Here is a 20,120-nt window from a genome sequence, read left to right on the forward strand (position 1 = left end):
TAGCGATCAGCAGTACCCAAAAGAGTCACAGTAGCATGAATTCATTGTTTCATTAAATATGAATAGTACTATAGTAAAACAGTATGAGAGGGGAAATATTTCACACTACTGTGGCTCTTTTGGGTACTGCTGATGGCTAATTTGGCTCCCGAACCACAGAGGTCTGCCATATATATAGTTCTCACAGCAAATAAGTTAATAACTTAGTGCAAGTTCATAACTTAATTGGTTAATAACATAGTAAAAGCATCCTGATTGGTTAATAATTAAATCACACTGTGTTATGATATCATGTGCTGCAAAGAAATGCAGGAGACACATTAAAGAGCTCATGGGCCACATGGGAATGCTGCTCATGGGCCGCAGTCTGAGTATCGCTGGTTTAAGGAGTGCAGTGTTTCAGATCCTCGGTGCAGCACACGGAGGGGTGATCCTTAAACCCTGTTACTTCCTCTCCCTCTCCTCATCATCCCCATCCATAACAGAACAGGAAAGAGGAGGCCGGCAGATGTAGGTTGCCAATTGAGACAGAGAAGAGCAGGAAGGAGACCAACAGAACCAAGATTCAGCAGACCAGAAGGGAGCAGCAGAGCACCAGAAGGCTGAAACACCAAATTGAGAAGAGAACAGCAGGTGATCCTAAGACCCCATCTAGAACTGAGGCCATCAGGGTCCAACATCATATCAGCAAAACCAGCCAACTGGAGCCCAGGACCATAGAGCCCTAGCAGTAGGGGGCAGGCAGGAACCTAATGATTGGGAAATCAAGGCCTTCACACCCAAACAGCAGTGGCACAAATTGGCCAGCAGAAGACCAGGCAGGCAGACTGGCGAGTGTGAGGCTGCTGTGGCCACCAGGCCCAAGTCAGGACAAACCAGAATGGGGAACAGAACAGAAGATGAAATGGCAAAAGAACTGGCCAGCCGGGAGGGGGCGGAGCCAGGCCTTTGTCCCTTTAAGGGAGGTGTGTTTAGGCCCACCAATGACTGATTACTTACAACCTGGGTGATGGGTTCAGGTGAGGGATCAGGTGACAGCCTGCAGGGTCACCTGGTTCTCAGATAAAAGGTCAGCAAGTAGTTTGGTTAGGGAGAGGGACCTGCAGGTAGCAGGAAGGCTCCTGTAGAAGACCCAGTGTTAGGATGAAGGTCCTGGAAGGCGATTCTCCACACTAGCTAGGTGTAAAACCTAGCTGGAGACATCTGTTGTATGAGCAGGGAAAGAAACCTTATGTGGAAGAGGCTTTCGGAGGAGCCAGGCAGCAGGACCTTATTTATCTGTTTTGAGTATTGATTTTAAAAAACAAACCCATGCCTGGGTTTGACCTACTACAGCCCTCCTGGCTCAAACCAGTAGAGGAAGACAGAACAGCCTATGCAGAGACTGGACTAATGGGGAATAGGAAGGGTGCAGATTAGATTCATTCATGCATTCATACTTTCGTTATTTCCCTTACTCTCCTTTTTACCTCACTCCATGAGAAATCTCTCCCCTGAGAAAATATACTTTTTTATATTCCTATTATTAATATTCTCGTACATTGCTGAAGGAACGGGGCATGGCTTGGGGACACAGCGTATTAAACACTATGAATAGGCTCAGTCTTTAAGCCAGCAGTTGTTGGCTGCAGTTTTCAAGCCCTGTTTTAGCCCATAACATCTATCATTTAAGTTACTTTTCATGTTGCCTCAATTAATTTGAACATGTTATGTTTGAGCCACAAAGCTATTGCTAAGAATGAGGAATGGCACTGTTCCAACTTCCCCAGCCCTGCTAAGATTTTCAGCATGTTCCATCACAATTTCAAACCAATGCAGTTCAAAGTATGACTCACTATTGCACTCTAACAGCCAACAACATTATGTAAACTGGCTTCATTTGTGCTGCAACATATGCTATTTTTTCCATCATGAATAATTGGCTAAACAGTAAGAGTGAGAGGAAAATCCTTTAACTTGAATGTATGCCCATTTCTTCTCATTCTCCTACGCAGGCATGAATAAATATTGGATTTCTAGCTGTAGATTTGGTTTCTACAACTTGGTCCACTGATCCAGAACAATAGATTGCTCCCTTCTTTCCCCAAGACACAGGCAACAGTACTGATCAAGAAAGAAACAAAGCGTATTTTAGCACCTTTTCTCTCTGGTCTCTTCTCACACAGGCAGCATAGTGCTAGTTATCAACTATATCAGGATTTCTGGGTTCTAGTTCTGGCTCTGCCGTCTGACTGTCCTACGTGGCCACCTTGGGAAACTCATTTAGGATCAAATTGTCAAAAGTGGCCTCTAATTATGCCACTCTCTCATACCCGCTCCATGAAAATCTTGCTTCAGTGCTACCAGCGTTCTCTGCTGCCTGCCCCTGCCTGTTTGGAACAATCATGGATCCTAGGCTGGATGCCTTCTCCTTTGCATGTTTTCCCATTGGCTGTTACATGAGGGGTACTTCATAGAGGAGCCACCGCGTACAGTTGCAAGTCATCTACCTCTAGCAACAATTCGTACTTTGCACGTCACTTATTTAATTTTATTGCCTGCCACTGTAAGATATTTATAAATAAATCCTACTTTAAAAAATGTACTAGACTGGACATTAGACTCACTGGAGAGAGATTGTCTGAAGAACTGACAAGACAGAAGGGGAGATGGTTGATGCACACATAACTATCGTAGACCCTCAGAGAGCCCCTACCAAATGATAAGCAAGCATAGGGATTCTGTCTTCAGGTACAACTGCAGTGACCACGGGAGTATGTCTAAGCCAATGAAGGTGAGTTAAAAAACTTGCACAAAGAGAGTAGGGCAAGAGGATATATGTTACAAACCAAAATTAGACCTAACGGGAGCATTAATCTAAGCAATGCCCAAGTCAACCCAAAACAAAAAAGTGGAATAACTCTCAGGCTGCCAGCTGGCATGTTCCTCTGGATTACTTACAAAAACGAATTTTCCAGGTAACATTACTACCTCCATATCTTCAACTAAGAGCTCAAAATAACAGCAAGTGAAAAGCAATTCCACATGCAGAGAAAGAAATGCTCAGCATGCTGAACCCTAACAAAGAACTATTGCTTGGAGAACTCTGAGACAATACATTATCTGTAATTATGTTTTGCAAAATATTACAAAGAGAACTACTCTACTGTCCTGTAAATCTCTTCTACTGATGCTTCCTGCCTTCGTACAAGAATCAGCTATGGTTTCAACAGAGTTTGCCAATTCTGATCAAGGTACCATCTGCCCAATAAGATTCAGTGAGACACTAAACATACACCTGGCTACGGTAGTTTCAGTACCTTTCTTTTTGACCTTAGCATAAGGAACAAATAAAATCTGACAGTCTATAACTTTTACTTTTGGGCTGGTGATGGTTTAATGCTCTCTTGTCATCAAGTCAATGGCATTTCCTGTATTTGCAGTTCTGTGAAGCTCTGTGTCCAGTACAGTAACTCCTCACTTAACATTGTAGTTATGTTTCTGAAAAATGCGACTTTAAGCAAAATGCTGTTAAGCGAATCCAATTTCCCCATAAGAATTAATGTAAATGGGGGGGGGTTAGGTTCCAGGGAAATTTTTTTCACCAGACAAAAGACTATATATATATATATATATATACACACACACACACACACACACACATACAGTATAAGTTTTAAACAAACAATTTAATACTGCAAAAATAACAGGAGTACTTGTGGCACCTTAGAGACTAACAAATTTATTTGAGCATAAGCTTTCGTGGGCTACACAGTGATGATGATTGTGAAGCTTGGTTGAGGTGGTGCAGTCAGAGGGTGGGATATTTCCCAGGGAATGCCTTGCTGCTAAATGATGAACTAGCAATTGGCTGAGCCCTCAAGGGTTAACTCTCACACTCTACAAGGCAGCAGGAATGGAGGGAGGGGAGACAGCATCACAGACAGAGACAGAGACACCCACCATATGTGTGTGAGAGAGAGAGAGAGATGCGCATTTCCCCTTTAAGTATGCTGACCCTACTCTTAAATACACTGCCTTGTTAATTAGATCAGCTTGCTGAGACCGCAGCTGCTGCCAGCAAGCTCCCTCTGTCCTGAGCCCTGTCGTGTGTCCCCCCGCGCTATGGAAGATGGGGTAAGTGGGGAGGAGGGGTGGAGGGGGACACCCTGACTGCCCCCCTTTTACTCCCCTACCCCCCGGACAGCAAGCAGGAGTCTCGGGGAGCAGCTCCAAGGCAGAGGCAGGAGCAACACATGACAGTGGGGGGAGGGATAGCTGAACTGCTGTCAATTGATAGCCTGCTGGGCAGCTGCAGCACAGGGAACTTAGGGGAGCGGGGAGCTGATAGGGGGGCTGCCGGTCCACCCTAGTTCCAAACCCCCACCAGCTAGCTGCAATGGGCTGCTCTTCCTGGAAGCAGTGGACAAAGCAGGCGGCTGCCAAACGACGTTAGAAGGGAGCATTGCACAACTTTAAACGAGCATGTTCCCTAATTGATCAGCAACGTAACAATGAAACAACGTTAACCGGGATGACTTTAAGTGAGGAGTTACTGTACCAAAATACTGACTTGTTTCGCAAAACAGAGATTTTGAACTGCCTGTGATCTTATTCTGACTATCTAACTCAAGGGTAAATGGGAAATGCATAAAGGCCAAACAGCAAGAGGGAAAAATTAAAAATAGGGTTTTTAAAACCCATTCTCCAGGACACAACACTGAAGAGAGTGTGGCTTGACATAGTCTCCAATAACAACTTAAAGACAAGAGGTCTCCATGTAAATTGCTGAAGCTGCAGGAGGCTAAACTGGGCAAAGTACAAAACGCCTTCCCTCTCTTTGGTAGGCAGATGTGATACACTAACTAAAAATCCACAAAATTTAGACAATACAGTGGATACTGTAGTTAAATCCATAAAACTGCTGCAACTGAGTGGAGGTGGTGAGAACAGAGAGATAAGGTACCAAAATGAACTTCTGTGTTGCTGCCAGCCCTGGATGGAACAGGGTAATTGAATTCTTGCCCCCATGTAACTTTACCTGTGGATGTTGGGAATACTTGCAATGTTCATGATGCCATAGCTCATCATCACCAGTACAAAAATATGGATCGAGTACCTTGAAAACAAAAAGATAAACATTTAGATAGTCTCAGAGTAAGACTGCAGGGCTGATAGGAAAAAAATCCCTTTTCTGCCATGTAAGCTAACTAAATTTGAAATAGAGCCAGTAAACATGGAGCCACCCCACAATGCAGTTTTTACAGAGTGAAGAGAACAGTGCTTCAAGTAAGAATCCTGTCAACCAGTTTGGGTCTAAAATGTTCTTTTTTTAAAAAAAATCAAATTGAATACTCAACAATGAATGCATCTCCTCTAATGAAGATATATTTTTATGTCTTCTTGGGTGATGGTGTCTCTTTGATGACTGCAGTAAACTTGCCATAGATAAATACAACATACATCTACAAAAGAGACAAGGTAGGGGAGGGAATATTTTTTATTGGACCAACATCTGTTGGTGAGAGAGACAAGCTCTAGAGCTACATAGAGCTTTTCTTCAGCTTGTCTCTCTCACCAACAGAAGTTGGACCAATAGAAGATATTACCTCACCCACCTTGTCTCTCTAAAGTCGTGGGACCAACAGGTCTACAACAACACTGCAAATAAACATCTACAAGTCATTTCAGTTTGTTCCGGGCTTTGTGGCGGTTAGGTGGTCGTTGTTTTGCAGGACTGCAACAAACAAGTTGTCTCAGGACAGAACACAAATAATCTAGGAAAAACTGACATGAAATAAAACATAACTGCTAGCATAATTTGTTTATCGGAAAGTTAAATACTCACCATCCAAAACAGAAAACAGCAAAGTAGATTCCAAAGAGAGTGGCAAATGCATGACGAACAACGGAACTGACATTGCTGGGGCTCAAATAAATGCGAAACCAAAAAGCAGCCAACAAGGCAAACAGCTGACAGGCTACAAAATTGACCTAAAACAAAAACAAACAAACAAAGAAATTTGGAATGTTCCCTGGCCACAGGCTTCATTGCTGGAGATCACAACAGCTTCCTTTTGTGACTCTGGAAAAAGCTATATAGAATTTCTCACCTATGACAAGAAACTAGAGTAGATCCAGGAGGAAAAAGAATAAAGGGGTTGACCTTGTTTCCTGGGCAAAGCTCCCAGTAAAGTCCATGGGAGCTTTGCTTGACTAAGGACCAAAGGATCAAAACCTATGGGCTAGAGTGTGGGTCATTTAACAGTCCCATCCAGAAGTAACAGCAGCCCCTGCATGGCTGTTTTTTATCCTTCCACACAGATGGGCAGGGGTGGAAATGGGTAGAATCTTGGTTCTGCCCACCACTCCCCATAATGCACCAACCTCCTTGAGGCCTCTCCTCCCAGTGCATGTCCAAGCAGCAGAGGCTGGAAACAATGAGGTCCATAATAAGGAGTTCTGCTCATTAAAACAGAAATTAGCTACAGTAATGGGAACTGCCAACCTCAAGAGTGAGGCTTGTGTGTGCAGGAGACAGAGCCCACAAGTGGAATTCACTCCCAGAAGAGCTCAGAATAGCCACAAGCCTCCGTGTATTCAAAGCAAAACACAAAACTTGCTTCTTCCACTGCCCTTCCCCTCAATTGCCCCACAAAACCCACAGAGTTAAAACAAATAAAGCTCTTTTGTTCTTTCTAATAAACGTGTAAGGTGCTCAGATACCTCAGTGATGGACAGGATATGGGAACCTAGACAGATAAGATTAGATTTACATTATTTTGCTGCAGACCTTTTCTTGAACATTCACCTCAAGCTCTTTGGCAACATACTAAGCCAGGGGTAGGCAACCTATGGCACGTGTGCCGAAGGCGGCACGCGAGCTGATTTTCAGTGGCACACTGCCCGGGTCCTGGCCATCAGTCTGGGGGGCTCTGCATTTTAATTTAATTTTAAATGAAGCTTCTTAAAAATTTTAAAAACCTTATTTACTTTACATACAACAACTGTTTAGTTATAGATTATAGACTTATAGAAAGAGACCTTCTAAAAACGTTAAAATGTATTACTGGCACACGAAACCTTAAATTAGAGTGAATAAATGAAGACTCGGCACACCCCTTCTGAAAGGTTGCCAACCCCTGTACTAAGCTGTGAATCTAGACCAAGTTAGCATATCTCATTGGGAAATCCTTTGAACTAAGGCTGCCTGGGTCTAACTTATTTTCCACATGAAAGTCACATATTAAATAAACAGTTCAGGGCTGTGATCTCTTAGGGTATGTCTACACTGCAAAATAAGCCCAGGGTTAGTAGAACTCAAGTTAGCAGACCCTGGGTTTATTAACCTAGGGCTTGAGCATCTACACTCATTTGTAACTTTAGGTTAGGAATTGTTGAAACCTGGGACCCAACCTCGGGCTCCAATATCTACACCTCATTATGAGTGCCCGACTCCAACCACCCATATCCCAGCCTTCCTAGCATCTCCCAAAATGTGGCCACGCTAGCCCTTTCTTTCTGGTACAGTGTGGGAAAACTTGACTGTCCAGAGAACAAAGAAAGTTGGCCTGTGTGGTTGTGAAATACTTTTGACAGACTCCCAGATTCTGAGTCCAATAGGGCTGCATCTACGTTGCAAATTCCTGGCTTGACTCAGGCTCAGACCCTCCACCCCCATGGCGTCCCAGAACCCTGGTCCAAGCCCTGGGCTAGCCCTATTTGTGTGTATACAGAAGGGGGGTTAGGCTTGAGGCTTAGTTTGAACACTGGGGTTACACTGCAGTATAGACATACCCTTAAGGTCTTTGGCATGGCAGATCACATTCATATTCAGCATGGTCTTGTTACAGTGAATGATTTCTGTAAATATTTGTTGTTTCAATTATTAAACAAAACTATTTATTTCAGTATTTATAAAACGGATACTGCTGCAGGTCTAAAGTTCAAAACATGTAGGATTTTAGACTGCAAGCTCTTTGGGACAGGGCCAGTCTCCACTTGTGTCTTGTACAACCTAGAAATATAGTCAGCACTTAAACAATGAAAGGCATCATATGATTACAACTCAGGAATAAATAGAGGAGCCTTCTCCCACCATGACAATACTTTAAGCCTGTCTGAATAAGGGAATTATTCCTTCTGTCTGTATCAAGCATTAAAAGCAGATATAAAGAGGATCTCAGAGAAAGCCATTTGCAGTGTACAGCAAGATGACTTTATTGGTCCTATAAAACCCAGGAACTATTGTACAAATTCTTGAGCACAGGCTGCTGTCACATTATGTATTAACACTGTTTACATTTAGAGCACTCTTGGAACACCAACCGCACATAGTCAGGCTTAGCATAGTGTGTGGGGGGGTCCAATGGGATCTGGAAGTGGAGGAGGACATCTGCTCCGCAGGTCTGCAAAGTGGCAGTATAGCCACTCCATGGCCACTGCTACAGCCCAAAGACTCAGGTTGTGCCCCATGTATGTGGGACCACATGGATATGCCTACTTGCCAATGTACTTGCCCTCAAAGCCTGCCCCAACCCCTCTCTTTTGGGGCTGTACATAGGTAAGCTTTGATGGAGCTAAGCTGCATGGCAGGCTGGAATGCTGAACCACTATGCAGGCTCCTCAAAGCCCACCCCACCTACCCATGATGGACAGAGAGGGAGAGGATATGGACTTTGACCTGCGTATCTGTTTAAAAGAAAAATAACACCCCATTTTGTGGGAGCGTTACTCATGGAAAACTCACCAGCAAAGCCCACTCACTATTTCATTGACCATTCAATCCAAGATCTTGGTTGTGCCTTAGACCTTCAGAGTCACAATTCCCTCCCTGTGCTGCTTTTGGGACAGTACAGCTACATGTTGCTCCTTACACTGGGATAAAAGTAAAAGCAAACTCTAGCTCTAACTTTCATTCTACTTTCAATGCTTAAAGGCAATTTCTTTATAAGAAGCTCTAATGCCATAGATCTATTTACATGGAGAGTGATAATCTTGGAATTGTAATTTTCACTTAACCCTCTTGCCCTGAATTAAACTAACAGTTGCCAGCAGCACCATGGTTACAACATGCCATTAAGGCAGGAAATCTAATTTAGAGAGCTAACAATTTAGAAGTAATTTACAGTATCTGAAAAGGAAAGTTACAGTGAGGGAATCAAAGAAGAACAAATTGAAATAGCAGCACCCCTGAAAGTCATTTTGAAAGTAAATGACTAAGCACTACTCTAAAGGGAATGAGAAAGCAGTATAAATGGCATGGTTTTCAAGATCAAACACTTGTTTTCTAACTGTTTCACAGAAGCAGAGGATGTGGTTTACAATGTTAAGAGTCTGCCTCTTCACTGACTGAGGGCACACTCACCCCTACCCTGGTTATCTCCTTCTTCTCACCTGCTATGACCCAAACTCTAATGCAGGCATTCAACATCCTTTCTTCCATATCCTTATCCAACTGATAAAGCTACTCCAGCAAGAATATGCTGTATTTTTGTTTCATTTTGTTTACTGCTAATGTGCATAATTATCTAAAATCTGTTCCTCACAGGTTTTCTATCAACAAAGAAACCACTGTGCATAAATTACACTTGTACCATTTTCTTCTTCTGCATCTTGGGCAATATGTAATGTGATGCCTTAAATATATGCATGGTTTTTCACCCCCTCTAACTATACCATGATAAAACATAACACTAAGCATTGTTTGTTTGCAATTTTATTAGAGAAAACTCTCATGCAATCTATATGTATATTTAATACAGTAGAACCTCAGAATCACAAACGCCTCTGGAATGGCGGTTGTTCATAAGTAACTCTGAACAAAACATTATGGTTGTTCTTCCAAAAGTTTACAACTGAATATTGACTTAATTCAGCTTTGAAACTTTATTATGCAGAAGAAAAATGCTGCTTCCCCCCTGCCTTTTTTTAGTAGTTTACTTTTAACACAGTACTGTACTATATTTGCCTCCTTCCCCCCTCTGCCTGATTGTGTACTTCCAGTTCCAAATGAGGTCTGTGGTTTACTGGTCAGTTCATAATTCTGGTGTTTGTAACTCTGAGGTTCTACTGTACCTACAAGGGTATGCACAAAATGGTGTGGTATAAAGGTTTTATCCGCATTGCAGGATCAGGGCCTTAGTTACCATGAGACTGATTTTCAGAGGTCATGAATGCTCACAGCTCCCACTGACTGCCAGCAGGAGTGGCAGGTGCTCAACACTTCTACAAATCACTACCCATGAGTTCAGCTGTGCAAGGTTCAAAAAATCTAAAAATTTATCCACAATCTTTTCTAAACTTAAAATTGTCACAGATTTAAAGTCTTTTTTCACAGGATCTTCCAGGGCTTGATGCAAATGCTGGGCCCCATTAGAAAGCTGGGAATCCTTTTCCCAATGGTATAAAGTTCCCATTTCTAACCATGTAGTGTGGTTTAAAGCTGCAGCTTTTTATTGTCTAGAAAAATTGGTTTCCATGCCAGACTGAATCTTGTCCATTCTCTGCATCAGAGAAACTAATTCTGAGGGAGGGGAGAATTCTACATCTCAGGAGAAGAGGAAGAGAAACAGTCAACAGTGCATAATAAATTATCACATGCATATCATATGTTGTGTGTGTGTGTGTATCACATACATACAGAGAGAGAGAGTGGGGTCATAACACAATAAGCATACTGCAGTTTATTATGCAGATTCCTTTGGGACCCTTTGCTTACCATACATATTTGAGGTAGTTAAGTAAGGTTGCTATGAAGAACAAACATTCCCCCTAATTTTCAAAACTGAGCACATGCCTATGATTTAAAGTAACTTTATACGATACAATTTGTGTGCACTCAGTGCTGGACCACAAAGAAGGAAAGTTCATTCTTTCTCCCTGATCCCAAAAATCCCTGACTGTGGGAATTGCCACATTGGCAGAAGAGCATAAAACCACCCTCCTTTTGGTTCATACCATTTCTGTTGTTGGTGTTGCTAACAGCACAGTGGAAATAATTAATTAGGGGATTCTGAATGTTGACTTAGGAAAATAATTATTCACTTATCTTAAAACTGATCCCTTCTGTTTCAAACCTATAACTATTTGTATATTACATAACCCATCTTTTAACTGCACATGCCCATTCAAGGTTGCCTTCGGATCTTTTCATTTCAAACTTCTTCAGCCTTGACAACATGAAAGAAATGCATTGGCTTTCTACAAAGCCAATTTCTACTGAATAAGATACAATAATTGAGCCATCAGAGTACACAGTATGCTGCCAAGGCCAGCCTTGGAAAGATACCACCATCCCCTCAGTTTTCATTATTCAACTTGTCTCTTGGTCCATCAGTCAGCTGGTGAAGGCAGCAATATAATGCAGCAGCAAGGCATTCTGCCACTGAAGAAAGAGAGAAGTTGGGGCAACTCCAACCATGCAGTTAATAAAGGAATGGAACTGGATGGACTGTTATTGAGAGCTCCTCAACCAGAGAACAGTAGCTGCAAAGCTAAGCCTCAAGTCTGGGGAAGCTGTAGGTGATATAAGAACGGCCATACTAGGTCAGACCAAAGGTCCATCTAGCTCAGTATCCTGTCTTCCGGCAGTGGCCAATGCCAGGTGCCCCAGAGGGAATGAACAGAACAGGTAATCATCAAGTGATCCATCCTCTGTTGCCCATTCCCAGTTTCTGGCAAACAGAGGCTAGGGACACCATCCCTGCCCATCCAAATTAGTAGCCATTGATGCACTTATCCTCCATGAATGTATCTAGTTCTTTTTTGAACCCTGTTATAGCCTTGGTCTTCTCAACATCCTCTGGCAAGGAGTTCCACAGGTTGACTGTGCATTGTATAAAGAAATACTTCCTTTTGTTTGTTTTAAACCTGCTGCCTATTAATTTCATTTGGTGACCCCTAATTCTTGTGCTATGAGAAGGAGTAAATAACACTTCCTTATCTACTTTATCTTTGACAGACCAAGGGAATTGTCAGTGCATAGCATGGATGGTGAAGAAAGGAATTACATTTCATGTTTTTTCCTATATTCATTCTATTTTTCCCCATGAACAATTACTTATTAATTGTGTTTGTCATAGGGCCCTGAAATCCAAACTGCATCTAAAAACCTACTAAGCAAACCGAACGACCAACAGCCCACTGCCTGGACTCTGTGAATGACATTATCCAAGCATACTACTACTGATTATGTGATTCTCCTGAACATACAATACTGTAGGTAGGTCATCATTACCAAAAAAAGGTCACCTTTAAAGGGCCCAGTCATCCACACTTTATTTTTAATAAGGGGAGACAATGATCTGGCAGATGTGGCTGGTCTGGCAGAAGGGAGAGAAGTGATCACTTCCAGGCATCCGCCCCCTACCCCCAGGTTTTGGAGCCCCTACATGGCCATGTCTGAGAACAGAGAGGACACATGATGCAAGAGGGCCATGCTCCCCCTTATCATTCCCACAGACACTCCGTAAGATAAAGCTGACCCCTTTTGCGCTACCCTGTATGTGTTTCCCTTACATTCAACACCCACAGCAGGATGATTTTAGGGACAACAGTCAGTGGGCAAGGAGCCAAAAGGAGGGTCCGAGACAGCAATGTGCAGAGATCCTGGCCTCAGACAGGTGTCCCAAGATCTCTACAGACCTCAGGACATTGGAAGATGTAGTAAACGGAAACTGCTGCCTTTCCCACCAAGAAACAAACCCGGCTCATCCAATGGAATTATGAAGTTGAAACAACGCCAGAGGGAATCCAAGGCTTCCTGTTCCCTGCACAGTTTTTTCCTAAGGAGTGGATAAACTGGCCCCATGACCAGAATAATTAGTGATTCATCACATTCCTACAACAGAGGAAAGCGACAGAGAGGTATGACAGCTCCACAGAGAAGTAAATAGTGTGTTGTCCTCGCTCTTGAAAATGATCGTTCAAACCACAGAAAAACCTATCACGGAGAAGAGGGAAAATACGTTCCCTTGCTAGGAAGTTCTTGGAACATTTAGAGTCAGGACACAGAAGATTTAGAGCTGGTAATTCCCTGGCTTCACCCTTATAACAAAATCACTAGAAACACTCCTGGTCACTGCTTCACCCAGGTCGTATTGGGTTACTCATCTCTCACTTCAAAAAAAAAAAGAGTTTCTTTCCATTGATCCTGCAGTAATCCTAGCATATGCAAATCGCCCACAAGTCTGACCACAAAATACCTTGCTTTTCCTTTATTATTTTTTCCCCTTATACTTGCTCCAAAACTGACCTCACTTGCCAAAATGTAGGAGGACGGACTAGATTGACTATAATTCTCTCCAAACTCAAAATGGCAGCACACAGAGGCCCATCTGGATAGAATCGGTGATCTCTGGCTGCCAAAATAGTCCCAGCTAAACAGTGGCAATTAACATTCAGGCTGGAGTCTGCTCTGAACTGGCCCCAGATTACAAGAATGCAAAGGTGGCAGAAAGTCACTTTTACTTCTTGCCCTAAGGTCCTGTGCTGAACAGTATTCAGCCAGACCTGAAGATCAGGCTCTAAATCTGTTTTACTTACTAAGCAGGTACAGCACGGTCAGCAGCAGAGCTGCCAGTATGCCTTGATCCTTGGGACAAGCAGGTAATCCATGCTTCGAGACATGTTAATGTTGGCCCTGCCTACCACGGAGCTATTTAGTCCCAGTTACGATGTTGATACCAACACTGTATCTAGCAAGTAACTTCTCATAGGCCACCAAACAGATGTTCTCAGTGCTCAGGAAAGCATTAAGAATCAGTGAAGGTGAATAAGACTAAAGGTTGCAGGCGTTCATTCTTAACTCAAACGCCAGGCAGCATTGTTTGGTTAACATTTTAATAAGGGGCCCCCATAGAAATTTCCCCATTAGTCATAGATGTGTATTTCTGCAGAGGAAAAGCAAGGGATTTGGAAGTGTAATCATTTGTTTTCTCCATAAGGCTTCTCATATACGTAACCAAGGGCGCCACTTGGCAAACAAATATAATTAAGTGCACTTTGGTGGAAATGTTTATACCCTGATGCTGAAAATTAAACAGAGTATTTTGATAGCATCGAACAACATCCAAATTGTGATATTTGAAATTGGATGTGTGTGCACGTGTCTGTGGAGAGTTGGGATATACCCAAAAGGAATTTCTTAAACATACCTGACACTTCCTAGAATCTGGGCCATTCCAAAGGCAAAATATTTTTCTCTTCTGAAGCATTTTTATGAGCTCAAAGGACAAATTCTCTCTGGCAGGGATGATTTAACTCTGTCCAGAGAGAGGGTGAATTCCACCCAAAGCAGGGAAATCACCATATCTACCCCTGCTACTGGGAGGGGAAATTTTAACATGGGGCTGTGTGCACTAACAGGAGCTGTACAGCTTATCTCCATGCACATATCTCAAGAATGTTGGCCTGTGATGCTGTTTTCATGAGTAAATTCTGCTGATTTCCTACTTACAGGGTCAATAATCTTTGTTGTTTAGACTCTAAAGTTGAAACAGATGTTCTTTCTGGATTACCTTTAAGAAGCCATTAAAGGAATAATCACTAGTAGGACATGTGATATAGCTGTGGAATAGATTAAATCTGCAGTCATCGGAAATTTGGAAAGGAAAATAATTAAATGAAAAGTAGTCTTGAAAAATCTAACCTGTAACTTAATTCTAGGTTAGAAATCGTGCAAGCCTGTATGCTTACTTTTAACGGCTCACTGATCCAAGGCTCTATTTTGCTCTCAACAACTCTTATACTGAACTGTAACTATTCTGTATACTGCACAGATGTTTAAGTAGTGCTCAGTTATGAGCAATGATGTTCTGCCACAACCCAGTTCTCTCAATGGATAATCCCAGTAATTTACTATGATAGATACAAAGGAATTCTGAGATAGCCAGGAGTACTTAGAAAACTTCAGTAATTCAGGGGTTTTCTAATCAAGACACCTTAAGACATTAGCTATGAAGCATATTAGTTGCCCAGACTGTGATAATACCAGTGTTTTATACTAATAATAGAAACTTTCATCTTGAAAAGTGGTTTACAAATAAAATAATAGTAACAATAAAATAATATTAATTCCACACATCTGAAACGCTGCCACCTCTTGTGGCAGATGTTTAAGAGCAATACTACAAGCCAATTCACAACACAGGACAGAAAGTGAAGAATACTTGAAGGAAAAACATACGTAAAATATAATTACCCAAACTGCAACTGTGCCAGGAAAACAGGACTAACACCCTAACTTTTTCAAAAAGTTCTATAGGATTGTTAATGACCCCACGTAGTTGGGATCTTGATTTCACAAATCACCTGAAAGATGGCATCTCCTGCCTCCCTAACCATGGTGCTGGAACACTGGTTCAATGCTGAATCAGAGGGAAGTGTGGCTTTTCTCTGTGGGTCTCCTTTTGAAGTACTGATGACCAGACTTATCCTGCTTAAATGATGATGTGTAAATTGAAGTGAAATGGTTTTGGAATTGTGAAAAGAAAGAGAAAAGTCACAACTCAAGAGGACGTACCTACTTAGAAATGGCTCAAAGACTGCACCAGTGGCAGCCCTTGATTTTCCAGAAAAGGAGAAGCTTTCATTTCACCCTCTTGGTAGTCACTTCCCGACCTTGCTAACTTAAAATTCAGAAGCACCCACGCCTAGCAACCCAAACCAACAAAACACTTGTTATACAACATTTCATTTTACAACTGTGGAAGCAGTTTAGCTAGGTCATGAAAGCCCTTTCATCACTAGAAATGCATCTGAGTTGCATTAATGGAATTACAAGGCCCACTGAGATAGCCTTTCCTTAAATAACTCGAAGTACCAAATTTGAGTTTTAACCAAATTGTCCATGTTGCATTACAGAAATCCAAATTTGAGCCAAAGATTTAGAAGAATATCATAGTAACCAACATACTTCTGAGAGTCAGCATTTTTATATATGTACTTGCTCCCCAGTAGAGCCCGCCCCATGCCTCCTGATTAACAAAGATTAAAATACTATTACCAGGAAGCAATCAAAAGAAACATTGGGAGGTTTACGTTGTGGTATATATCCTGTAAATAGGTAGGTAAAAGGGCACAGAGCTTGGATGGTGTGACAGGGCCTCCCAGCTATGTGGATCCTCAGGATTCACAAGCAAGAGACAGCTACACTGCCAGCAGCCAATGTGCAGTGCTCTGTTGCCCCCCTTTCTCACCCCCTCTCCCCCGCTGCCAAGGCAGCCTGGGACCCCCTCTTACTGCTCAGTAACAATGCAGAGGAGACTTGTTGCAAGCTCTAACTTCTAACTGGTGGAAATCTAGGGGCTCCGCAAGAGATAGTAACGTGAAGAGCAGTCAACCCTGCCTTGTCCCATCCTGAGCCATCCCCAAAATCCCAGAGCACCAGTGAATCCCGTGTGCTGGACAAACAGTGCCAACTTGTTCTTTTCCATGTGGTCAGAGGCAGACTCAGGCAGCAGCTGACGCTCTGACCCTTAGGGCTTGTCTACACTGGCAAGTTTCTGCGCAGTAAAGCAGCTTTTTGCACGCAAACTGCAGACGTGTACACTCTGCCAAGCCACTTTGTGCGCAGAAACTCCTCAATTGCAGTGCTGCCAAAAAAAAAAAAACAAAAAACCTCGACGAGAGTCGAAAGGCTATTTGCACAGAGGCTCCAGCGCTCTATTGCCCGTGTAGACATTTGATTGCTTTCTGCACTGTAATTGGCCTCCAGAGCTGTCCCATAATGCCTCAAATGACCATTCTGCTCATTGTTTTGAACTCGGCTGCCCTGGAGACATGCGCCCCTCCCTTTTCAAAGCACCATTTCTGACAGCCGTTGTGTGCTGTGCTGATCTGCTCCGGGACACAAAGTAAACCATTAATGTGAAATGCTTGTGCTGTTGAACACAGAGGCAGGTGTCTGTGTGTGTGAGAGAAGAGAGAGATTGCTGTGCAGATAGCCCAGGGAGGGAGTCAGGGGCTGATGTCGTGGTTTCCCCCTCCCCCTGCCTCAGGACTAGTTGCTTCCTGCCACTGTCTGAACTTACAAGACAGCATGCTGACACACTCTGTCCCCCAAAACACAGTCTCTCTCTCCCCCCCTCCATACACATACACATTCCTGTCACACACTCCCCCCCCCCCACACACTTCAGTTGAAAAGCAGTTGGCAATATAGTAGAATGCCCATGGAACAATGGGATTCGGAAACCTGCATCATGTGACGCTGTGCCTGCCCCATGTGGCATTGCAAACCCTTCCCAAAGCATCCTGCAGCCAGTTGCACAGTGGGATAGCTACCACAATGCACTGCTCTCTTTGCCATTGCAAGAGCTGCTAATGTGGATAAGCTCTAGCGTCACAAGGAGCACAGTGTGGACACGCAATAGCAGTTTAATTCCAGCGTTTTAATAAAAGTTGTCTAACTTTAGTGTAGACATTCCCTTAGATTACACAGGTCCTGGCTTGTTATAAAATTTAACAGATTTACCTGGCCATTTCCTATAAGTGAATACCTGGCTGGTAAATACAGTACCTGAGTGGTCTCTTCACATCTGATAAGGTCTCCAAAAAAGCAAAGGGCTTTTATCTTCATAGGAATCCTCAAAAGTGTTTACTTAACCCTGTTCCTCCATCACCACTGCCACAGGAACCATAGCAACCAGGCAGCACTCAGTCCTGGTCTACACAGTTAGGTCCACATAAGACAGCTTTGACCCAATTATCTCAGTGAGCACACTACAGCCTTGTCCCACCGATTTAAGTGCCGTACTGCACTGACATAATAACTCCACCTCCATGAGAAGCGTAGGGCTTATGTCAGTGTACTTAGGGCAATGCAATGTCTGTGTAGACACTGTGTTATTTACATGGGCTGTTGGCTGTCTTGTCAATTTCACAGATCCATGCTGGAAATTGACACGGAAGCCAGGCAGCTAGAGGCTGGCTGCCCCCAGGCTCCCCACTCCCAGCTGGGCTGCTGCCTGGAGGCTCCACACTAGGGGAAGCAAGAAGCCAGTGGGCAGCTGTCCCACAGTCCCAGCTGGGAGTAGGGAGGCGAGAGCTGGAGGGACAGGGCAGCTGGGCTCCCCGCAGGGAATCCTGGCTCTCAGCCCCCCACTCTGCCCCTCTTCAGTCGGTGGAAGCGCTCCTGGTGAGGACGCACACCACCAACAGAAGAAGGGTAGTATGGACATCAACCATTGCAGTAATTAATGCGGTGACTACAAGTCGACCTAATATAGGTTGACTTAGGGCTGTAGTGTAGACATGCCCTCTGTAATGAAAAGGAAACAGCCAAGCACTAGCTAGATATCTTGGACAGGTTTTGTCAGGTAAGAGCTTGACACAAGTCAAACAGACTGAAGGTTCTTTAACTCCTAGAACCTAGAACTCCTGCCAGCCACCCAAGTCCTTGGTAGGATATTTATCTAAATACAGCCTCCAGATGAATACCCTCTGGGGCTTTCATTTTCTCAAGATTCTTTTGTAAACAGTTATAAGTAACAATGCACTAGAGTGGTAGTGCAAAAGAGATCTGCAATGTTGGTTCAGTATTAAGGGTTTATTTCAGGCAGCAAGTTGGAGTATGGCAGGTCAAATATTTCCTTGTAATATTGGACTATGCCACTCAGACAAGAATACAGCATACACTTTGATTTTCTTTCAGAAATGAACAAACAACATGTATTTGCCCCTCCCAGTTGGGGCCCATTCCTTTAGTCATGACTCAAATTAAATTCCCCACGCCCCAATGGGAGATACAGGTAAGGACTGCATGATCTTTCAAGTAATAATAGGCCCCAATTCACAAATGTGCCAAACTTTAAGCATGTGTGTGGTCTTATTGATTTCAATGAGATTATTCACATGCTTAAAACGTTTAACCATAAAGTACATTCCTTAGCTGGGGCCAAAGTTGATAAGTCTAAAATTTTGTCTCCCGTTTTCCTGTACTGCATCCGTTTTCAAAGTCAATGTAATTCTATTTGAATTTTTCTTTCTATAACGAATACTTTAATGCCTTAAAAAAAAAAAAAAAACACCACCGACCATCAATACCCAACATTGCAACACTCATTATCCTCCCTGCAACAACAGCCAATGTGTGCACACAGCAAAGAGATCAGTAGGGAAAGAAGCATATTCAAGAGGTTGCTCTAAATCAGGGGTGGGCAAACTACGGCCCGCAGGCCGCATCTGGCCCACCAGCCATTTTAATCCAGCCCTTGAGTTCCCGCTGGGGAGCAGGGACTGGGGCTTGCCCTGCTCCAGTGCTCCAGCCAGGGAACAGGGTTGGGGCTGCTCCACACGGCTCCCGGAAGCAGCGGCATGTCCCCCTTTTGGCTCCTACGCGGAGGTGTGGCCAGGGGGCTCTGCTCCCCATGCTGCCCCCATCCCAAGCGCCGCCCCTGTTGCTCCCATTCCCGGCCAATGAGAGCTGCAGGGGTGGTGCCTGCGGACAGGGCAGCGCGCAGCTGAGCCGCCTGGCCGTGCCTCCACATAGGAGCCGTAGGGGAGACATGCCGCTGCTTCTGGGAGCCGCTTGAGGTAAGTGCTGCCCGGAGCCTGCACCCCTGAGCCACCCCCATGCACCCCAACCCCCTGCCCCAGCCCTCCTCCAACCCCTCAGTCCCAGCCTGGAGCACCATCCTACACCCCAACCCTCTCATCCCCAGCCCCACCCCAGAGCCCACACCCCTAGCAGGAGCCCTCAGGCCCCCCATGCCCCAGCCCGGGGCCCCCTCCCGCACCCTGAACTCCTCATTTCTGGCCCCACCCTGGAGCCCGCAGGCCCAGCCAGAGCCCTCACCCCCACACACACACACCCCAACCCCAATTTCGTGAGCATTCATGGCCCGCCATACAATTTCCATACCAAGATGTGGCCCTCGGGCCAAAAAGTTTGCCCACCATGGCTCTAAACTGTGTGTTTTTTAAATGATGAAGCTGTTGTCACTGTGTAAAATTTAAGCACACCATTCTGGGAAGAAAGTTATTTGATGAAAAATAAATCTCTGAGATGTGGTAAGGCTAGTAAATATGGATTTGCGAATCTAACTTTGCCTCTTTTTGTTTTCAAACCTTGGCCACAGTACATCAATCAGAAAAATTATGGCTTTTAATTACTTAAAACATCAGGGAGAACATTGCAA

The 20,120-nt window shown here is 43.8% G+C and overlaps 1 protein-coding gene across 2 annotated transcripts in view; it reads right to left on the reverse strand.

The window, feature by feature from the left end:
• The window catches only part of MBOAT1 (membrane bound O-acyltransferase domain containing 1), a 75,713-nt gene that overhangs the window by 35,590 nt on the left and 20,003 nt on the right, over positions 1 to 20,120 (reverse strand). For both annotated transcript variants that reach the window (XM_026660473.1, XM_026660470.1), the window contains exons 2-3: positions 5,828 to 5,973; positions 5,021 to 5,098 (exon numbers count right to left, since the gene is read on the reverse strand). In XM_026660473.1, coding sequence (XP_026516258.1) covers positions 5,021 to 5,098; positions 5,828 to 5,973 — 224 coding nt within the window. The remainder of the gene's footprint in view (positions 1 to 5,020; positions 5,099 to 5,827; positions 5,974 to 20,120) is intronic.

The sequence above is a fragment of the Terrapene carolina genome, unplaced genomic scaffold (assembly GCF_002925995.2).
Source record: "Terrapene carolina triunguis isolate 2854851 unplaced genomic scaffold, T_m_triunguis-2.0 Scaffold58, whole genome shotgun sequence".
NCBI lineage: Eukaryota > Metazoa > Chordata > Testudines > Emydidae > Terrapene > Terrapene triunguis.